Raw genomic sequence first — 21,307 nt, 5'->3', positions numbered from 1 at the left:
TTGAGTCGGCCTTACACTCTGTAGGAAACCAGAAAACCCTCTAGCCCAGTTCAAGAATAAGCCTGTGGAAAGTTACTTCTTCAAAAGCGAAAGTATCTCATATCATCTCTTCTCCATTTGCTTCTCCTTATCCTTGTTGTTGTTTACGACACAAGGAGAATGAGAACAATCAACCGGAAGCCGAAGTTGAACCTCTGATCCAGCTTGCTTGCTTGGAAGTCTGATTGCTTACCTTGTCTGTTACCTCTTTCGATAAATCTCCTAGCTTGGCGACTTGGGGGACTCCTACTATAGGGTTTTGTATTGCACTTGACCAAGCCCGAAACTACAAGTAAGCTTCAAGTGAAATTGATACATTACCTTGTGCATCTTCATCGGTTAAAGATACCACCCCTAGATGGAGGAAAAGTACTTCCAGAAAAGATGTCACATCTACGTATGAGACAGATAAGGCAAGTGAAAATGATACCACACTTCGGTACTTAGAAGTTTCGTGATTACTCAATGGCTTGGATCTTGCAAGTCCTCAACTGAGGAGCTTTCCTCACTCGGGAACTTAGGGGAGCACTGTTTGTACCATACTTGACCAATCCCGAAACTACTGAGCACCGGTCAACGTTATATCGTCAAGGACCCATAAGAGTTTCCCTCTAACCAGGAGGCCAATCACAGTGCGACACGTGTCGACATCAGAAGCCAATCATAGCGCGACACATGTCAACATCAGAAGCCAATCACAACACGACACGTGTCAATGTCAGAATGAAACTAGAAACTCTCTTCTATAAATAGAGATCATTCTCTCACAATATTTTCTAATGTCATTTGTACTAAATCATTCACTAGTACTCACAAAATGAGAGCTTGAACCTATGTACTTGTGTAAACCTTTCACAATTAATGAGAACTTCTCTACTCCGTGGATGTAGCCAATCTAGGTGAACCACGTACGTCTTGTGTTTGCTTCCCTATCTCTATCCATTTACATACTTATCCACACTAATGACCGGAGCAATCTAGCGAATGTCACAAACTTAACATTTTCTGTTGTACCAAAGTCATCGTTGTTTTGTGCATCAACATGTTTCATTTAAAAAATAAATAAAATAAAAAACTGAAACCAAACCGAAACCAAACCGAAAAAAAATCAAACCGAATCGAATCGAATCGAATTGAAATTTCGATTCGGTTTTGATTTTGGCAAAAAACCAAACCATTTTAAACCGAACCCAACCCTAATAGAGAGTCATAGTACCGTACTGACTAGAGGCCTAATGTCTTACCAACTAAACCGATAGTGTCATATTGGCTAAACTCCTAATGTCGTAGTGGCTAATCCAATTATACCGATTAACCAAACTCAGTGCAATTCGACAACTTTGACGCCTCCAAACGCATGTCGAACGTAACAACTGGAGCCAAATTCTTGTGCTGTCTACGCGCGTGAGCCAAATAAGGTCATTATCAACCCTCACGCAGATTTGTTGATTTCATCACTTTCCTCTATCAGCCCCGTAACGACTGCGTTTTCTAAAAATTCCCATTTCCCAAATACCTCTTCCCTCCCGACTCCACACCCAAATTCCTCGATCACTAGATCTCCCCTCTCTCTGATCAGATCCAAACTCCGGAGACCAAAACAATGTCGCACTCCGAACGCGACACCGTCCCCCTCCACCCCTCCTCCCAATCCGACATCGACGAGATCGAAAACCTAATCAACGCCAGCGTCCAATCGGGCCCCACCACCGTCCTCCCCGCCAAACCCCCCAGTCCTCCCCGCGCCTCCATTCCCGTCTCATCATCCCCTTTCATCCCATCAAACCTCCCGCCCCCAGCCCCCTCCTCCGCCGCGAAGCAGAAGCCTCCCTCCGTCCCCGCCCCACCTCCCATTCCCTCCGCAACCAACGGCCCCAGTATCTCTCCCTCCGGGTTCGGCTCCCCGCCCAACACCCTAACCGAGCCCGTTTGGGACACCGTGAAGCGCGACTTGTCGAGAATCGTGAGCAATTTGAAGCTTGTGGTGTTCCCCAACCCGTATCGTGAGGACCCGGGAAAGGCCTTGAGGGATTGGGATCTCTGGGGACCTTTCTTCTTCATTGTGTTCTTGGGTCTCACTCTTTCCTGGTCTGCATCTGTTAAAAAGGTCAATTGCCCCTTTTCTTTCATTTTTATTATATGTATATATGTGTATATGTATGTTTGGGTTTTCTGAAGATTATGGTTTGTGGGTTTTTCTCATTTTGATTTCAATTGGAATTGTTTGTGAACAGTCTGAGGTTTTTGCTGTTGCTTTTGCTGTGCTTGCTGCTGGTGCTGTGATTCTGACACTGAATGTACTCCTACTGGTAATTACCCACTCTCTCGCGTTCTACTTGTATCGATTTGTTCATGTTGGGTTTTCGAAACCAAGAATTGCGTGTGAATGGGAGATCTATATAACTAAGTGGCCTTTCTTATTTTGTGTGAATGCTCTATCTTATATCAACACTGCTGTACCCTCAAATTCATTATGATGTCAATTATCGTGAGTATCGTAGTAGCTGTAAGTAAATGAAGGGCGAGAGTGAGCTCGGATTGAGTGTATGGAAAACTGATGCATCACTTGGTGAACAATTAGTAGTGATCTATCTACATCTACAACCTAGAGTATTGCAAGAAGTATAGCACGTTACAAGTCTTCTTTATTGTATGTGTTGTATATAGACAGTTAGAGTAATTTTCTTGTGTAGTGTGAGATGCAGCTGTTAGATTGTGAATCATACGGTTTATCAGGGAGAATTATGCACAAACGCCAGAATTTGCGCTTGATTCACATTCTTAAGATATAACAAGCTAGGGTAAGAGATGTTCCTTTAACAAAATGAGTAGATTGAGAAAAGTGTTTTTTTTTGTTGTCAGGGTGGACACATAATATTCTTCCAGAGCCTTAGTCTCCTCGGTTATTGCCTATTTCCTCTGGACGTTGGAGCTCTGATATGTATGGTGAAGGACAATGTGATATTGAAGGTGGTTGTGGTAAGCGTAACACTGGCTTGGAGTTCATGGGCTGCATATCCTTTCATGAGTTCAGCAGTCAACCCCAGGAGAAAAGCCCTTGCACTTTACCCTGTTTTCCTATTGTACGTATCTGTCGGTTTCCTCATTATCGCCATTGATTGACACATCAAAACTAAGCAATGCTGTTAAATAGGACTTTTTGGGGTGCTTCATTTTCTCACTTGTTGCATTGAGTTTTGGTGCTCTGTCTGCCTATATCTTATCTGGTGTATCAAACTTCTTACATGATATTAATTCTATCACGTCTTCATACCTTTCATTACTCCTGTGATCCGATGAGTTCATTCTTGTTCATTGCGAGACATGTAGATGCACTTCATACCAAACAGTGATATATTTTAGAACTTAGCAGCATCATCTTTAAGTTGTTACTTTTTGAAATAAATAGCTATTTGTAAACGTTAGTGTTGGTTACGAAAATCGTCGCTGACCTTGTCACTGGTTCATTGTTGTCCCTGAATCTATTTTTGTTTTCTGTGGTTCTCAAACTCACTCACGTTTGCCGTTTTTGGTCCGTTCCGTGAACTCCGTTTGTTTTTCATTAAACTGGGTGTAAATTTGAAAATTCAATTCACAACCTTAAAAACTAAATAACATAAAAATTGAAATAAAATTTTCTTATTCTTTTTCGTTTTAACAAATTTGTTCGATGCATAAAAGTCCTAATCACCCCTATATTTGATAGAAAATACATGGAGTTGACGGAATGTGGATTACCATAGTAGTTAACGTAAACTATTATTACTCGTTTTTTATGCAAATTATTATTGTTATTCGCTGTGGAGGTCGTAAACTATCAATCGTGGTTGCATGTAATCGTTCTATATGACACTTCTTCCACAAGGTTGATTGACATGTGACGACAACCTCACCGGAAAATGTGAACGGGAGGACGTTTACAGCGGTTGTGTTCATGTTTTAGGTTACTGTTTTGCCTTGAACTCTGCTTGAGGATTGAGCATCAGTTATTCTTCAGGAAAATGGGAGAGAATTGTGCTCTCCTCCTTCTCTCTTATACTTTTTGGTGACTTCTGACGAATATCAATAGATGGATTACGAATGGAGGAGTGAAAATCTCCACCTTAAAATTAAATAAACATCTCATTTTTGCTTTGCAAAATCGCCACTACAACAATTCATTCTGGATAATAAACAAGCTAATTGCACCCAAGTTCAAATTGCCCTTCTCATATATTAGGCTTTCCACAGAGGGACGGATAATGGATAGAGGTGTCTGTCCATTGTACTCCGGTTCCAATTGCCTTCCTCATAAATTAGTCCTTTCACAATGAGCTGGAAAATTGTGTGAAAAAATTAGGTGTGCTATCTACACACCTCTTTTTACTTCTCACATACCCTTCTCAATTTCCGGCCGTCAGATCAAATGACAGAAAGTAACAAGATGTGTGTAAGAAGTAAAAAAGGTTGTATGGATAGCACACCCCTAAAATTAGTTGGGAATCAAATTCTTACATTGGGCCGGGAAAATTTGAGTGCAAGGAGAGCAATTCTTATTTTTGAGTTCAAAATTGAACTCATAACTGAGATGCCTATATAATAAAGAGGTGACTAATCATAAAATAAGGGAAAAGAAAAGGTACACGGTCCTAACATTTAATATATAAAGCGCACGCTTATCAAACTTACGCCACTGTGACAATAGTGTAATATGAATCAAACTCACGATGCCTGGTTTGAAGGAAAAGCTTTGGCTATGTAGAGATTATTTGAGCAACACATGAATATATTAACAATCAAATGAAAGCATGAACTCAAAACAAATGTAGGTCCCATGAAATTCAAGGGCTTGAGGTGAACCAAGACTCTTTTCATAAAAGAAAGAAGAAAGATTGAGCTTTCATACCCTTGAAGTTCATTCTTGTTTTCACAAGGTTTTCACCCATGCGAGGACCTTCAATCTTCTTCTTATGCTCCATGGATTTAACTCCTTGAATCCTTGGATCTTTGCTCATTCCTTGCTCCTCTGCTCCTTGAGGATTTGATGAAATGATTCTTCAAGCATCAAAAGGATAGTGCTTCTAACTCACACCAAGGGTGAGATGTGAAGATGAGATGGAAGAACTAAAGGAGGATTATCCTCCTACAGTGGCCGGGCTGTTATAGAGAGAAAAGGAGAGAATGTACCTCCAAGTTTTATACTCTAACAATCCTAATGAGGTTGTAGTTATAACACCCCTTTTACAGTCACTCTAACTTGAGTGGCATGGGTGTATTAGTCTCTACCCTCTAGCATAGCCCGCCTTGCCCTTTAATATTGGGATTTTTGTTCCTTTGGTCTTAAGTTGTCATAAACTTAAGCCTAATGGGCCTTCTGAAGCAAAGCCATTGGGCCTCGAAAACCCTAAACTATTTTAGAGCCCAATACAAACTTATTCGTATGATTAATTAACTTATTAATGGAACTTCACTATACTCAATTAAACTATTTAATTGATCTTATCCATCTTATTTATATTTCTTCATGTTCTTCATTATATGGTGTACGATCCATTAGGTTCCCAATCAGCGAGGCAGTGAGAGATTGTACCTCTTATAATCGATTGTGAATTGACTTATTTTCTATTCTGCCTATGATGAAGATTAGTGATTGCTAATCTTTAGGGCTTTGACAAACTATTAATGACACCTAGCAGTATATCATGGCTACCCAAGTTAAGTAGAAGTAGTTAGATAACCTATTTAGTTACAACTACAATGAAATATGGTCCCACTTTAATTCAATACTCTTGACCAAATTGTTTGGTTAATAATTTATTTCATGTCTACTATCCAACGTGATACTTCTCTATATGATTCTTGTGAATATGATTTGGAACATTCTTCCTAAGTCATATTCATATGCTTTTGCCAAGACTCTCGAATCATATTTTAGAGTATTTTTATTCCACTATGGAAGGTTAAAGATCCTTTATTGTACAATCACATGTCTCTATGAATAAATTAACGACCTTAACAATGCTCTAGGAACAGGCCCAAGATGAGCCATGTACTTTGTCACATTGTCCAATGATCAAAGACATATCCACAAGGCATGTGTGGTGTCTCCGACCCTTGCATCATTGCAACTAATTAGTCCTTAGATGACACTAGAAAAAGTGCCCACGCGTTGCCGTGAGTGTTTAAAATATTTTGGAAATATATCCATAGATAAACAAAGGTGTGCTATTTTGTGTTTCAAAACTGTATAGAACATGTAAAGGCAAGTTTTTCAGATGATACAAATATTTAAGCATGAACACAAACCTCATCTTCAGATTCAGAGCTCTCTTTAGATTCAGAGCTGTTAATGTATGCCTTCTTAACAGTCAGTGATGGGCCTTTATTTGCAGCTGAGCAGGGTTTTTGGGTAGTAACCTTTGTAGTGGTTTCCTGCGAATACAAAAGTTGAGGATCACTATTAACCAAACGGTACCTTTTCCAATCTAAAAATAAATACAGAACACAATGTATTCCAAATATACAGATGTGAGTGACTCAAGGCATGCTCTGCTTTAATTAAAATCAAACTGAGGTTGAAGAAGATAGAGAATATACTGAAAGTGATTGCCAACGGAATTCGCACATGATTGACCTTATGATCCACCTAGTGCTTATAGAACTGCAATTGTGGACATCGTTAAAAGCAGCCTTCACATGAGACTCATGAATTGTGGACCAAGCAATGAGATTTAAGATTTAAGATCTATTCAGATAACTCAATAAATTTAGCTCAACAACAACAACAAATCATTTTCCCACTAAGTGAGGTCGGCTATATGAATCCTAAAACGCTATTGCGCTCGGTTTTGTGTCATATCTTCCATTAGATCCAAGTACTCTAAGTCTTTTCTTAGAGTCTCTTTCAAAGTTTTCCTAAGTCTTCCTCTACCCCTTCGGCCCTGGACCTCTATCCCGTAGTCACATCTTCTAACCGGAGCGTCAGTAGACCTTCTTTGCACATGTCCAAACCACTGTAACCAATTTTCTCTCATCTTTCCTTCAATTTCAGCTACTCCTACTTTATCTCGGATATCCTCATTTCTAATCTTATCCCTTCTTATGTGCCCACACATCCAACGAAGCATCCTCATCTCTGCTACACCCATTTTATGTACGTGTTGATGCTTCGCTGCCAACATTCCGTGCCATACAGCATCGCCGGCCTTATTACTGTCCTATAAAATTTTCTCTTGAGCTTCAGTGGCATACGACGGTCACACAACACGCCAAATGCACTCTTCTACTTCATCCATCCATCTTGTATTCTATGGTTGAGGTCTCCATCTAATTATTCGTTCTTTTGCAAGATAGATCCTAGGTAGCGAAAGTGATCGCTCTTTGGTACTTATTGATCTCCGACCCTCACCCCTAACTCATTTTGGCCTCCATTTGCACTGAACTTGCACTTCATATATTCAAGACACAAATTTATTCAACAAAAATATTCAAACATAAATAATATTTAAGACACAAATTTGAAAATCCAATTGCGATAACAAATAATGTAATTATTACCTTGCAAGAGGAGAACATGGTGAGCCTTGAAACCGGAGTGGCTTTCTCGATAACCTCAAATGCTAACTTGTTAATCTTTTCATCATGATCACACATTATCTAGTACCGACCAAACCAAACAATTAACTAAAAAAATGAACAACAATAACCAAGCTTTATCCACTTGAGGTCGGTTTAATTGAAAATCCAAAAGTTGACAAATTTAAAGCCTAACTATTGGGAGTTTAGATTGCAGGCAACCAACCTCTACTTGTTTTTTGCCCGTTTGGTTTCAAGTTGGAGGCTCTTGGTGGACTGGGCGATCCTGATGGAAAGACTCATTTGGGTTGTTTCCTTTAGTTTAGTATAGAACTATCCAAGGTAATTATAAACGTTAGTTGGATGATAGAGTTAAAAGGGCAAAAAAAAAAGGCGAGGCAGCAACGAAAGTAACAGAAAATTAACAATGCAAAATATTTGAGATATTGAAAGCATAATAAATCTCTCCCCACCTAAAACAATCAGATTCTCGTTCTCATCCAAGGCCCCGATGATGTTTAAATACTCTATGGCGTTTTGCACCTGTAAAAGATATCAAAAGACAAAAGGTGAATTGCAGATGAGCAGCAAAATTTACAAATAAACACAACATCATTTCAGGAGGAACAATTTGGGGTCATCCTTGAGCTGCATGTGTGCAGGGTGCAACTAAACCACCATATGCCACTAAGATAACAAACAGACATTAATAAGCATATGCACTGAATGCTAATGAATTAACAATCATTAGCTCTAATTAGTTTAAGAAAGTACTACAATGAAAAGAAAATTACAACAATTCTCAATAAGCTTTCAGATCATTTTAGTTATGACAACTTAAATATTTCCATATGATCTCAAATAATTGGAGAACCTCACATGATCCATCATCCATGTGATCTGTCTTCTTTTTCAAATGGGTAGCCTCCAATCGATCTAATATCTACTGAGTAACACTCAAAGATCAATACTTTAAGCAAAAAACATATGGGGTTCCATTTATTTCCCAAATAAAATCAATGGTTTACATAGAAATTAGAAAAGCTGACCAGCGAGCAAAGAAACACACATAGTTAACCCACCAATTTATCCCAGACTTGTCAAAAATATGAGCTGAAAACAATTACAACACATTTCATACCCCACGCAATTATCTTTGCTTAACAGGAATAATTCTTTTAGGACCAACTACCTGTGTTATAACAGAATAACCAAACTCTCTCTCTCTCTCTCTCTCTCTCTCTCTCTCTCTCTCTCTCTCTCTCTCTCTAAGTTTCCGAAAACCTGCAGCAAGCATTCATGGATGATGTTGCCAATTGTGAGTAAAAGACATGGTCATTAAGAAGCACAACCTAAAACCCGTGAAATCCTCTTTGATTTCTGAATTTTTGACAAACCCATGTCAAAAATTTCCATTTTCTCCTCTGGTTTGAAAACTGAAACCCAGACCTCTCTCCCCACAGGCACCGACTCCTCTCAGAGTTTAAAACATTAAAATCCATAAGAACCCATCACCCAATCTCTCAAAACACAACAGAAGAAAACCCATTTCACAAACTAACACAAAAATCTACAAAGGAAGATAAAAATGGAAAAAAAATCACGCACCAAAGAGCTGTCCAGAGAAGGAAGTAGCTGTAAAGCGAGAAAAGCGGGGCTGAGATGACCAAAACACAAAAGAAAACGAAAGGGAAGCAGACAGTGGAGAACAAAAGGAAAAACAAACCGAGAGCGACAGAGAAGAGGGAACGGGAATAAGAAAGAAAAGAAAACGGAAACGAAGCAAAATAAACCCCAAAAAGAGCACAACACGATGACTAACACGTGGCACAGTCAATTCCCACATTCTCTCTGCAGGAACCACCAAAACCAATCAGAGCAATTCCACCCTTAACACGCCAGCATTCAGCACATTTATCCACTCAATTAACAGTAATAGACTCCAATGAACAGTAATAGGGCCAAATACATTTCCACCCCTAAAAAAATGCGCTGGCACAAAGTCTAAAAATGTGTTGGCACAAACGATCTCCACCGCTACAAAATTCACTGGCACTCAGCCCATTTAAAATATTTTAAATTTTTTATAAAAAGAATAAATAAATAAAATAGTTTTAATTTCAAATAAGATTTTAACCAATCTTGTCATGTCATGTGTCATTATCCAAAGGTACTATTTTGTGAATAGATTTCCGCTAAGATTTGCAACCAATCCCGACGCGCCACGTGTCACTATCTATTTACAATAATTTAGCCAAGATTACGATAGGATTTTCAACCAATCTTATTACGCCATGTGTCATTATCCGAACGTACTATTTTGTGGATAGATTTCCAATAAGATTTTCAACCAATCCCGACGTGCCACGTGTCACTTTCTGTTAGCAATAATTTAGCTAAGATTTCGATAAGATTTTCAACCAATCATGTAGTGCCACGTGGCATTGTCTAGAACCTCATCCTTTCTTTTTTTGTCCATATAAACCCTACATCTCTACATCCATCCTCACACCAAACTTAATCCTTCTTTTTAGCACAAAATCCTTCTTCATCGTTTTCAAATCTTGAGTTTTTTTTACAATGTCTTCTTCAAGAAGAGTGCATAAACAATTTGAGGAGCAACAGAAAAGATTGTTGGCACACAAAGGAAGAATTGATCAATCTCGAGGAAGGTAGAGGTGGAGATGAGGCTTTCGCAATGGAGGAGGGTGAGGATGATGACCATAGAAGGCAGAGTACCTCACATTCCCATCGTGTTATGGAAGCTATGGGTTAGATAGCCAAACCTAGACATGCCGCAAACTTTGATAGAAAAAAGGAAAGACGTGGTAAAGATCTCTTGGAAGATTATTTTATTTCCAACAGTGTATTCCCTGATCATATTTTTAGATGTCGTTTTAGAATGCAACGAAGTTTGTTCGACAAAATCATGAGTGCTATTTGCAACCATTATCCATATTTTGTGCAAAAAAAAGATGCTTTTCATGTTCTAGGTCTTCTTCCTGAGCAAAAAATTACGGTTGCCTTGCGAATGCTTGCATATGGAGCATCTGCAGATCAAGTGGATGAGATTGCAAGGATGGGAAAAAGAACTGTTCTGGAGTCCCTGATGCAATTTTGCTCTGCAAGTGAAGCCCTGTACACCAATGAGTACCTCTGAACACCCACGCCAAGGGACATGCGAAGGCTTCTGAGGAAGGGTGAGATGCGAGGCTTCCTTGGTATGATTGGAAGCATCGACTGCATGCACTAGACTTGGAAAAATTGTCTAAGTGCGTGGCAAGGAGCTTATGGCAACAAAAAAAATGAGCCAAAAGTATCATTTTGGAAGCAGTGGCTTCATTTGATACATGGATTTGGCATGTGTTTTTTTGGTGTTTCAGGAGCTCAAAATGACCTAAATGTCCTTGCCTAATCTCCACTGTTCGACGAACTGGTGCAAGGAAAATCGCCGAGATGCACATATTGGGTTAATGACCATAAATACGAGGGACCATACTACCTTGCAGACGGCATTTACCCAACCTTTGTCAAAACAATGCCACATCCACAGAGTGAAAAAGAAAAACACTTCACAAAATGTCAAGAGGGGTGTAGGAAGGATGTGGAGTGTTGTTTTGGTATCTTGCAAGCTCGTTGGGCGATTGTCATGTCTGCTGCTAGAATGTTTGAAGCCAAGGCTCTTCAATCCATCATGATGATGTGTATTATTCTCCACAACATGATTGTGGAAGATGAGTATGATTATGATGTCGTCGATGAATACGAGCCGGATCCAATGAACAACTCAAGAACAAGTATCTGCTATGCCATGATCGGACTGAAGATCCCGTGCAACACGAGCTGTTAGAACGGCATGGACGTTACAATGAATTAATCGTTCAATAGTACACTGATTTGCAAGAGCCATATTGGCACGTAACCCGCCAGAATGACTTGATTAAGCACCAGTGGGGATTGCAAGAAGGTGAAGATAATTAAAATGAGTTTGTGGTTGAAGAATAAAGTGTATTTTTTGAAGTTTATATAAATTTATTTGGTGTGTTTTTTTTTAAAGTTTATTTGGTGAGGTTATGTAAACTTATTTGATGTGTTTAAATAAAGTACAAAAAATAAATTTGAAATTGCATAAAGTTCTAAAAATAAATAAGAAATTACATAAAGTACTAATAATAAATAAGAAATTACACAAAGTACTAATAATAAATAAGAAATTACATCTATAAATAAAAATAAATAAGAAATTACATAAAGTACTAAAAATAAAGACGAAATTACATAAAAATTACATAAGAAATTAAATAAAGTACTACAAATAAATACGAAATTATACAAAGTCTCTGGAGCTAGGATATGTGGTGCTAGGATCTTCGTTGCTAGGATTTGTGTAGATATAACTCCTTTGACTTGTTTCCGCATCTCTTGCATGCCTCCTTCATACGACGTCTTTTTTTTTCGATGTCCAAAAATATTTTGAATTCGAAGACAGCCCTACTAGAGACTTGTTCATAATGTCACGATCTGCTTGAGCTATCCTTTTTTCTTTAAGCATCTCATTTTCTCGATTAAGTGCTTCTCTAATCATATCGTTCTCTCGATTAACTATTTCTCTTTGTCTCTCAGCCGCCACATCACATCTCTCAGTAGTTGCTAATTTGCTGCCATAGCAGTAGCATTTTCCTCATCTCTAGCCGCTTCCCGCGCCATCTTCAGATCACCTTGGCGAGCAAGTTCCTCCATATATTTAGTGTAGTCATTTTTGGAAGAACTACCTTTTTTCTTTGATGCCTTTTTACCTTGAGGCCTGAGGGACTGATGAGTCGGTTGGGTTTACGGCACTTCTTCAGTCGTCCCTTTCGTGTCTTCAAATGTGTCGCCTTCTTGTTGGGCCGTGTCTGCTTCTAGCGAACTGTGTAGACCCATACTGTGCATGACAACTTCTGGACCGGTTGCCACAATTTTGTATCTGGGGCAATCTTTGACAATTTCCCAACATTCCCATTTGTTGAATGATTTGTTGTGGTTCTTCGCATTGTAGAAAGCTTGTGCTTGTAGTGCCTATAAATGTGGGATAAGACAGTATTATAAAGTGTAGGTGTAACACAAATAAATAAATTAAAATATTGATGTGGGTGGAATACACAACAAGTAAAGGATGCGTTGAGTTTTTTTCCAACGACCTTGACTACTTATGGCGCCTTTTCCATGTACATCGCAAAATGCTTTCGTAATTTACTCCACATTTCTCGCTTATCCATCTCATTACCCATAATCGGGTCATGAGTTGTGTGAACCCAACATTCACACAACGTAACATCCTCAATGAGCTTCCACGAAGTCATTTTTTTCTCTCAAAGTATAGAAAATATTGAAATGTAGAAAGTGTAGAAAATATTGAAATGTAGAAAGTATAAAAAATATTGAAATTTATTGAAATGAGGGCTAGGTATTTATAGAAAAAGAAATAAAATTTTTAAAATTTTTCTGTATTTTTTTTTAAATTTCATAATTTTTAATTTAGTTAATTAATCTGGACCATTGGATTTGAAAAATATTCAAATCCAGCAGCCTATAAGGTGCCACGTGACCAACTGTCATAATTCTGACCGTTGGGGCATTTTATTTATTTATTTTTTTAATTTTTGGGTTCAAAAACGCAAACGGTTGATTTGTGATCGAACGGTCCAGATCAAAATTATAATTCAAATTTTTTTTACTATTGGAAATCCAACAGTCTAGAAAAACTACCCGTTGGAAATCCAACAGCCCAGGTTGGGCCACGTGGCCTCCCCCTCAACTTGGCTGAGTGCACTGCGCATGCGGGCCTGCTCTACTTTTTGTGTCTGCTACTCCTACCCACTCGCGCATCCGTGCCACGCGCCTAGCGCATGAGGTCACACGGGCCGGTCCCAAGGTCTGTCAATTTTAGGCTGGCCTGGAGACCAGCTTGGGCTGGGTGCCAGGCAATCTACTGGGCTGGAGAGAGTTCCCTAGGTGCCAGGCCATTTTTTTGGCTGTGTGCCGGCCTATCCCACCCCCGGTGGAAGTGCTCTCATAAACCATGAAAAAAGCCAAAGGGCAAATCCGTCAACCAGAAGAATGGCCAAGGGGTGAGACAAACGGTAAGAAAAGAGAAAAGCCAGGGGCATTTTTGTTAGCAGAAGAGTCACTCAACTATACAAAGAAAGCAATAACAGGCCAAATAGAGGAAAAATCGAGGGGCAAAAATGTCCAAGCACTGGAGTACCACCCGTATTCGGTTTTAGTATATAAAGATGTATGCTAGAACTCTCTGTTGATCGTTGTTCAGTGTACTCAACAACCTTTAGAGAACCTATGTGTTTGTCTTAGTGTCTAACATTAATGACTTTGATAATAGTCATACTCAGTGGCGGAGCCAGAAATTCATATGAGAAGAGGCCTTTCACAAATGTTAAAAAAAAATTGGCAGATAACACATTACAAAACTACTAAACAAAACATCATAGTAACATATTCATTGTCAGTGATGTGTTTGAAAGTGTTTTGGAAATGACTGAAAATGCTTTTAATGAAAGTGTTTATAGAACCAATCCTTAGTTAAAGTGCAAGTGAATCCGAAAAAGAACTTGAATTGCTTCTTACAAGAAGTATATAATTGGTGATTCTTCCATACTTTTGAAACCTAAAAACACTTTCACCAAATGCGCTTTCAGTTATTTTAAAAGTACATCCAAATGTACACAATTACTTGTTACATGATAACCTTGCCATCTATACTATTAAATTTAATAGTGTGAATCAATAAAAAAAATTATAAGCACTAAAACTTAAATAAGAGGTAAGATAGAGGATAAACAATAAAAAGTTATAGAGAATAAGATATATTTCACAAATCTTGTTGTTGAATTAATTTGAATTTGGTATGACAATATATATGAAATTTCATAAAATGAGAAGAAGATTAGCTTTGTAGATTTGGAGTCCTGCTTCTGGGTTGCACCGTGAAATAGAAAAATCAAAGTAGATTTTTTTTTCATTTAAAAGTGAAGGATTAGTGTTAGGGTTTTTTTTTTGTTTTTTTTTATTTTATCAAATGCTATGTGACATACATAATAAAGTAATCGAGTTAGTGGTGGGATGCAATCAGACTTGGAAGTTGAAATTTGGAATACGAAAGAATAGGTTTGAATTGTTGTAACATTGACCAATAAGAGGAGGATTCTAAATGAAAGAAGAATAATACCAATAGAAGGAGGGTTGCAAAGAAAAACTTAGGATGGGCCTAGGCCAATCCTTGTCTCAAGGTTCTGCCGCCACTGATCATACTCCCGATTGAGTTGATCTAACACATACTAGACTTAACGGATTGTCAATGCCTAATTGACAATCCTATGTGTGGTTTTAGGATTGAACATAAGACAAAGGTCTCATTGATCTAACACTTAGATCCCTTCTCTCTTAGGTTGATTAATTTCCTTTGATTCTGTTATTGATTAAACACATAATACATTAAATAGTGATTAACAATAAACATTGCCCTTCCGTTAAACTAAATAAGAGCTTAACAAAATAAGTATTCCAAAATATATTACATTAAATGAATGGCTTTAAGGGGATACTTCTAACATGGTTCTCATATAGAGGCATCAAACTCACATAAACTACTATGAAAGGACTTTTGATTCTTATATATATAGGGATCAAACGCACATAAACCACTTTGAAATATGCCTTAGACTGGTTTAGAATATTGACTTATCAAGACAAAATGACAATTGGGATGAGGGAGTAAAAAATTGGTTACAAGGGAGTAAGTGAGTCCTAGTTTATGAGAGTCTAGACTGTTCGAGTTTGTTTAAATTTAACTCAACAACCATAATTCTTTGACTTATTGATGGCACACCCCTTGAAACTCATCCTCGCTCTTACTTGGCCTAATTTATGAGGAAGGCAATTTGAACTTGGGTGTAATTAGCTTTTCAGTTATTTAGAATGTATTGTTGTAGTGGCGATTTTCCAAAGCAAACATGAGATCTTTATTTATTTTTAAGGTGGAGATTTTCACACTCCTTCATTCATAAATTTGACAGATTTTTGCCAAATTTAAAAAATGAGGCATAGTGAGAGACGTCATATACTTGTTCTCTCGTAACTATGCAAGTAAGAAAATGGGGTGAAGTGAGAAAAAATGAGTTTCACACGGTATAGTGAAAGCGAGTTTGAGTTTTAGGGAGTGCAGCCGTAGATAAGCCTGAATCATGCCATCAAAGAACCAAAGCAGTTCTCTTTTCTTCGTAGTTTTGAATTGCTTAAAAAGGAAAACTTTTGGTTTTCCACATCTAGCTATGCAATTGTGAATTTCATTCTTACTTTCAAGCTTACTTGACACACCCCGACCGGAGTCGAGGCATGCTGGCTGTCTCCCGAAGGTGACGTAACCATAAAGGAAAGTGAAGTATAAAAATGTGGATAAATTTAAACCAAACTAACAATTATTTAAACTAAAGTAGAGAGTGCGCAGTGGTGGGAAGAACCCATAAAGCACAAATGTTCAGACCATAGATGACATAAGTAGTGCAGTCGAAACTAGCTAAGTACTTATTACATAACAAGAAAAGTTCCTACATTTAGACGTATGTCAGAATCACCAGAGATTTCCTCGTATGCCATAGAGAATTCAGCTATCTAGGACCTGGAGGGGCGAAAAACAGAAAGGTGAGTGGGCAAAAACAAAGGTTTATAAAACACATTTATTTTCAGAACATACTAACCCGTGGCCGTAAAACCTGTATAGTTTCCAGAAAATCATACTACATATATGCATGAAAACAACTGTAAATCAACAGTAAATCTATAAATACGCCAAATCGCAAAATATCTCAATAGTAGCATAATAAAATCATGTGCTCATTAATCTATGCTAACACACGAGTTCATGCAGATAATTCCTAACATGAACAGGACTTTGTGTAATCATAATATAACTAGTACTACAATCATGTGAAGACTGGCGCTAAGCGCAGCACATACAAGTCGGAGTTGCCTAGGGCAACCTGTACAACAGGATTGGCACCTACAATGGATCCAAAGTGAACGTGCGGTGCGATGTGCACATACACGTGAAAGACTGGCCTTGACCCGGAGCGAGTACTACACCAATGCAAGCATGTATGATGAGCAAAATATAATATATGTGAATATGCCATGACAATATATAAATCTCAACATCATAACAGCATTTTCAAAATTAAAAAAATCATGGCATATAGGCGTAAAATCATTTATGGAAACTATAAAACTTTATATATAATATATATAAAAACAAAATGCCCACTCACTGACACGTCGATGGATCGTAACCTTCTAGCCGTGCTTGTCCTCGTATGTCCTCGAGATAGTTCTCACCTATATGCAACACAACTATACTAATTAGTTAATTAGGACATATACTAAAAGGCTAGGAAAAACCCCCATTGTTTGCTCAAATGAAGGGTTTAAATATACCAAAACATTCTCCTCAATGTCATGGACCCATACACGTCAAGCACTCGCCGGTCGAAGGCTAGACGTTCCCTCACGCGCCGCCTAGCCCACGGCCACACACGCACCCATGCGTAGGTTAGAAACTGACAGACTTCAGGGAATATTCTGTCAGACTTGACGGAATATTCCGCTAACGGTAACGGTGCCAAAATATTTTGTTAAGTTTAACGGAATATTTAGTCTTCTTCTTTGGTGGACCTCTACCGCCGTCGCCACCGGCGCCTCTGTCTGGTTCGTTGGAAACTATGAAAGGTTGTCGATTTCTAGAAATTTTTCAAAACTTCATATCTTGCTCATTTCTCAACCATTTTCAACGTGCTTTATATGGAAATGAAGCTGGAGAAGAGTAGAACAAGATTGTACCTTCCAAAAGTCCAAAAATGGATGGGAAGTGGCCTGAAAAAGCCTCGAAAGTTTCGGACTTATTTTCTTCACCTCGAAACCCTGTGTTTCCACGTTAACTCAACTTCAAACTTAGGCTATTGACTCAAGGGAGTTGTGTGGAGGCTTCCAAACATCCCAAAAGCTTGTAACTCGGCCGGGAACAAGTCAGGGAAAACTCGCCCGAGTCGGAGCTTCTTAGTTGGGTGTTCAAAACTCAACCATTTTACGATCGGTTTGTATAGTTGGATTCGTAAGGATGAGAGAAATGTGATGATGGTGGTTGCAAGCTCAATTTGTGAGATTTGATGTATGGTCCTTGTTGTTGCAGAGAAGAGGGAGTCACGGTGAGAGAGAGAAGGAGAAGATGAGAGAGAGAGATGATTTGATTGGATGAGAGAAGTGAGGGAGTGTCTGATTGGTTGAAGGAAAAGAGGGAAAGTGAGTGATTGATGGTGAGGAAAAAGGGGACACAGGACAATTTTTAAAAGAAGAAAAAGATAAGGTTTGGTACACATTTCAAATTTCACGAAATATGTCCCCTTATCAAAAATAGTGTTTCTAACATTGGATAATTAACACACGCGTGTACAATTTTACCCATTGTTAACTTACTTTAACTAAGCATAAGTTTTTCGTTACCACTCCGATTCGGGTCTAACTCACACTCACACAATCGTAACAACGATTACTAATTAATTACGATAATGAGGAAAATAATTTAAAACCAAATAGCCACATCCACGTCACTTTGCCAACCAGGGCATAAATGTCAATTTACACACTCGGGGAGAAAATTACATAGAAATTTAGGGATGGGTCGTCACATTACTTGGTCACCAAACATCTTTCAACTAAAATAAGTATTGACTGATATATTAATTTACAAACACTTTATTTTTGCAAAAGAAGATTTATGTAAATGGCTTGTAGCTCAAGCAGTTAAGAAAATTCACTTTTGTACTTGTGGTCCTAAGTTCTATTTCCCTCTTTCCCCCTTCCCTTCCCCAAAACCATTGCTTGTATGATGTTGTACCAAAGTTTGGGCCTTTTACTATTTGTTATGAATATTATTTAATATGTGATTGTGTAAATCCCAGTTAGATTTGGAGTCTAGATTAACGATTTTTCTAGTGATTATTTCCTTATAGGATCTTACTTGGAGGACAAGTTAATCCTCTCCCCTTGGTTTACTATAAATAGAGGCACTGGCATAGGGAGAATCACACAATCATTTTTTATTATTCCCTCAAATGGCCAAGGCCCAAGTTTGACTGTGTAACCTACACCCTTAGGTTGCATAAATTTTCAGAAGTCGGATGGTGCATTAAAAGCTACAGGACAATGAGGCCATGTCCCCATGTCTGTGCTTAATCGTAACCGCACTTCAGACTTCTCTTACACTAACACTTTGGAGTTTTTAGACTTGCATTTTTGCATAATTTCAAAGTAGTGTGATATATGGGATATTATGCTATATCATGTACCATTAAAATAAAAGTCATGGAATAATCAAATTATATTTCTTATTATGAAAGAATGAGAGTTTGAGGTTTTTTTTTTTGGGGGGGGGGGGGGTTGTGGTTGAATCCATATTGGACTACCTACATATCTCCAAGATTGTAGCCTTCGTCAAAGCATGAGCATGATTTTGCATATTCATGAAAACAAGACAAAAAACTAAAGGAAGCAACATCAAATTATTAAAGAAGTAAGAAGGACTCACCATGTATCGGCTTTGGTAGCAATTCCTGACCAAATGATTAGACTCTGCAATCAATTCCTCAAAGTCAGTAAGGCAAGTTGTCGAATGGATCAGAGCTTGAACATGATTTATGTTGTGAAGATCGCTTACATTGAAGGTGAACACTTCGCGATCGTGGACATACTTGATTATAAGAGAAGAATGGACTCCTCTCACAACCTTATCAGAAGAACTTGATGCTCCGGTGAATGATGGAGGGAGCATAGCAGAGTTGCTTATCACTGCTTCGCTCCTCAGAATAAGGGCAACACATCGCTTAGAATCTACCTCTTGGTTAGGAGTAGGGGCAGGGTCATCTTGTTGTTGTTGATGATGATGTTATTATTATTGTTGTTGCTGATGTGGCTACTGATCATATTGTTGTTCCTTGACCATAAGAACCTGGCTTTCAAGAACGTCGACAAAACCTTCACCGTTGCTTAAGGAAAGTCTCGTATCCCCTTCTTCTTTAACTATAAAAGCTTGTTGTTGTTCCACCTCAAGTAGCCTTAGCTCGAATAAAGTGGGATCCCCGAACTCGAGCACTTCGTCGACTCTCTCTTGGGGAATGGCTAAACTCCTAGCCGCACCAGAGCTCTTCTTGGAAAGCCTAACATCATTGTCCTCTTCGTAGCACCTTTAGGTCGTTTCCTCTTCTTCTCTGATTTAGGGACTTTCTGGGACCTTCACCAAATCTTTCCTATCCTTGGCTGCCTTTGCATCAACCTAGGCTAAGTCCATAATGGGATTGTTATAATAGTGGTCTATAATGGTGTCCCTTCCATGCTCTTTAAGCCTTTCTGGACTAATAAACCACTTCTAGTTTCGATGTTCAACATTAATGACTTTGAAGGTCCTATTAATCAGCTAAGGGTGGTACTGACTGACACTATTCTAAAAGTCCCCCCCTAGCGTCACCTAGGGCCCCCTAGCTCCGCCTAGACCCCGTCTAGGTGCTAAGCAACTGGTCACCGCTCCGATTAATGCCTAGGCAATTGAAAATTAAGAAAGAGTGCCTAGACATGCTGAGGCGCCCGCTTAGACCATCTAGGCACCTGCCTAGCCCGCCTAAACCTACCTACGCTGCGACTCACTTAGACAGAAAATAGATAACTTCATTTTGTACTTTATTTTTTACAATAAATTATTAGGGACTTACTGTATACTTAAATGAACACACATTATATGCTTGTTCCCCATGTTTTCATTATGTTCCAATACTTCTTAATACACACACACACACACACACACACACATATATATATATATATCATTTTACTTTGTAGTTTATGATGAAATTATATATATTTTAAGTATAAATAGACACTTATATCCACGAAATATAGTAGATTTACTTAAATCCGCCTAGCAGCCTTGGCATTAGGCCCCAACATGTTGCTCAACTAGTGTCTATCGTCTTTTAGAATTTTGTTGATCAATACCTTCCACGTCATTATCACATCAAAAATTGATAAGGGGAATATTTCGTACTCTGGTCCAAGAAATGTCGCCCTCTCAGTCTTCATTAACAATCAAAACATCTTTGTACCAGGCTTTATCTGGCGAGGCAAATCGATGATGTAGGCAATCCATCTGATGCTTGGCTGGGATTGAAAAAAATAATCAGGATCAACGTTTTCTTGTATGGTGTACAACATGCGAAATTCCTAAATACCAAGCTCCACTCCATACAGCTTATTTAAGAGTTCGAAGCAAGTGATAAAGTGTAATGATGCATGCGTAAGATTGCATAAGGCAACCTTACAGCAAATCATGATTTCTTTCAGAAAAGGGGAAAGAAGAAATTTAGCCCCAAATCTAAGTACTAAGGGTGAATCTTGGTACATGGACGCTTGGGGTTGGTAGGAATAGGCAAACCGCATCGGTTCCTACCAAACCGTGCACCCATTCAGAAGATGTAGGTGATGGCGAGCAAAGGCTTCTCCATTTTCTTTACTACGAACCCTAACCATCATAGGGTCAAATTGAGAGTCGAAATTAGCGGCTAGGGTAGAAAGAACACTTGAATTAGCAGCCGTATTTTATGGGTATTGAAGAAAGGAA

The 21,307-nt window shown here is 38.5% G+C and overlaps 1 protein-coding gene and 2 long non-coding RNA genes across 4 annotated transcripts; 1 reads left to right on the top strand and 2 right to left on the bottom strand.

Moving 5' to 3' along the window:
• The first annotated feature begins 1,302 nt into the window (after nucleotides 1–1,302).
• On the top strand, nucleotides 1,303–3,322 carry LOC103405355 (protein YIP4b-like). The gene is made up of 3 exons (XM_008344340.4): nucleotides 1,303–2,146; nucleotides 2,274–2,348; nucleotides 2,902–3,322. Exons 1-3 carry the CDS (start codon nucleotides 1,643–1,645, stop codon nucleotides 3,160–3,162), a joined length of 840 nt encoding a protein of 279 aa, XP_008342562.3. The 5' UTR covers nucleotides 1,303–1,642; the 3' UTR covers nucleotides 3,163–3,322.
• A 1,603-nt stretch (nucleotides 3,323–4,925) lies between these two features.
• Nucleotides 4,926–9,345, bottom strand: LOC103405354 (uncharacterized). Of its 2 annotated transcripts, XR_003767907.2 has the most exons (7): nucleotides 9,202–9,345; nucleotides 8,067–8,136; nucleotides 7,820–7,926; nucleotides 7,576–7,674; nucleotides 6,616–6,679; nucleotides 6,325–6,450; nucleotides 4,926–5,044 (listed from the first exon to the last, which is right to left on the bottom strand). It is a non-coding gene; the product is annotated as an uncharacterized lncRNA (long non-coding RNA). The 2 variants fall into 2 exon arrangements; XR_524423.4 differs by lacking the exon at nucleotides 4,926–5,044 and having other exon boundaries at nucleotides 6,163–6,450.
• A 6,742-nt stretch (nucleotides 9,346–16,087) lies between these two features.
• Nucleotides 16,088–17,939, bottom strand: LOC114820340 (uncharacterized). Its single transcript, XR_003767820.2, has 3 exons — nucleotides 17,482–17,939; nucleotides 16,914–16,980; nucleotides 16,088–16,267 (listed from the first exon to the last, which is right to left on the bottom strand). It is a non-coding gene; the product is annotated as an uncharacterized lncRNA (long non-coding RNA).
• Nucleotides 17,940–21,307: the final 3,368 nt, after the last annotated feature.

This window comes from Malus domestica, chromosome 13, assembly GCF_042453785.1.
Source record: "Malus domestica chromosome 13, GDT2T_hap1".
Lineage (NCBI taxonomy): Eukaryota > Viridiplantae > Streptophyta > Magnoliopsida > Rosales > Rosaceae > Malus > Malus domestica.
This window is presented reverse-complemented; position numbering and strand designations above follow the sequence as displayed.

Bases quoted from the DNA above. Each gene is read 5' to 3' on its own strand.
- LOC103405355 (XM_008344340.4), top strand. From the start codon at position 1,643: ATGTCGCACTCCGAACGCGACACCGTCCCCCTCCACCCCTCCTCCCAA. The intron at 2,147-2,273 runs GTCAATTGCCCC...GTTTGTGAACAG, and splicing joins GGTCTGCATCTGTTAAAAAG to TCTGAGGTTTTTGCTGTTGC. The intron at 2,349-2,901 runs GTAATTACCCAC...TTTTGTTGTCAG, and splicing joins CACTGAATGTACTCCTACTG to GGTGGACACATAATATTCTT.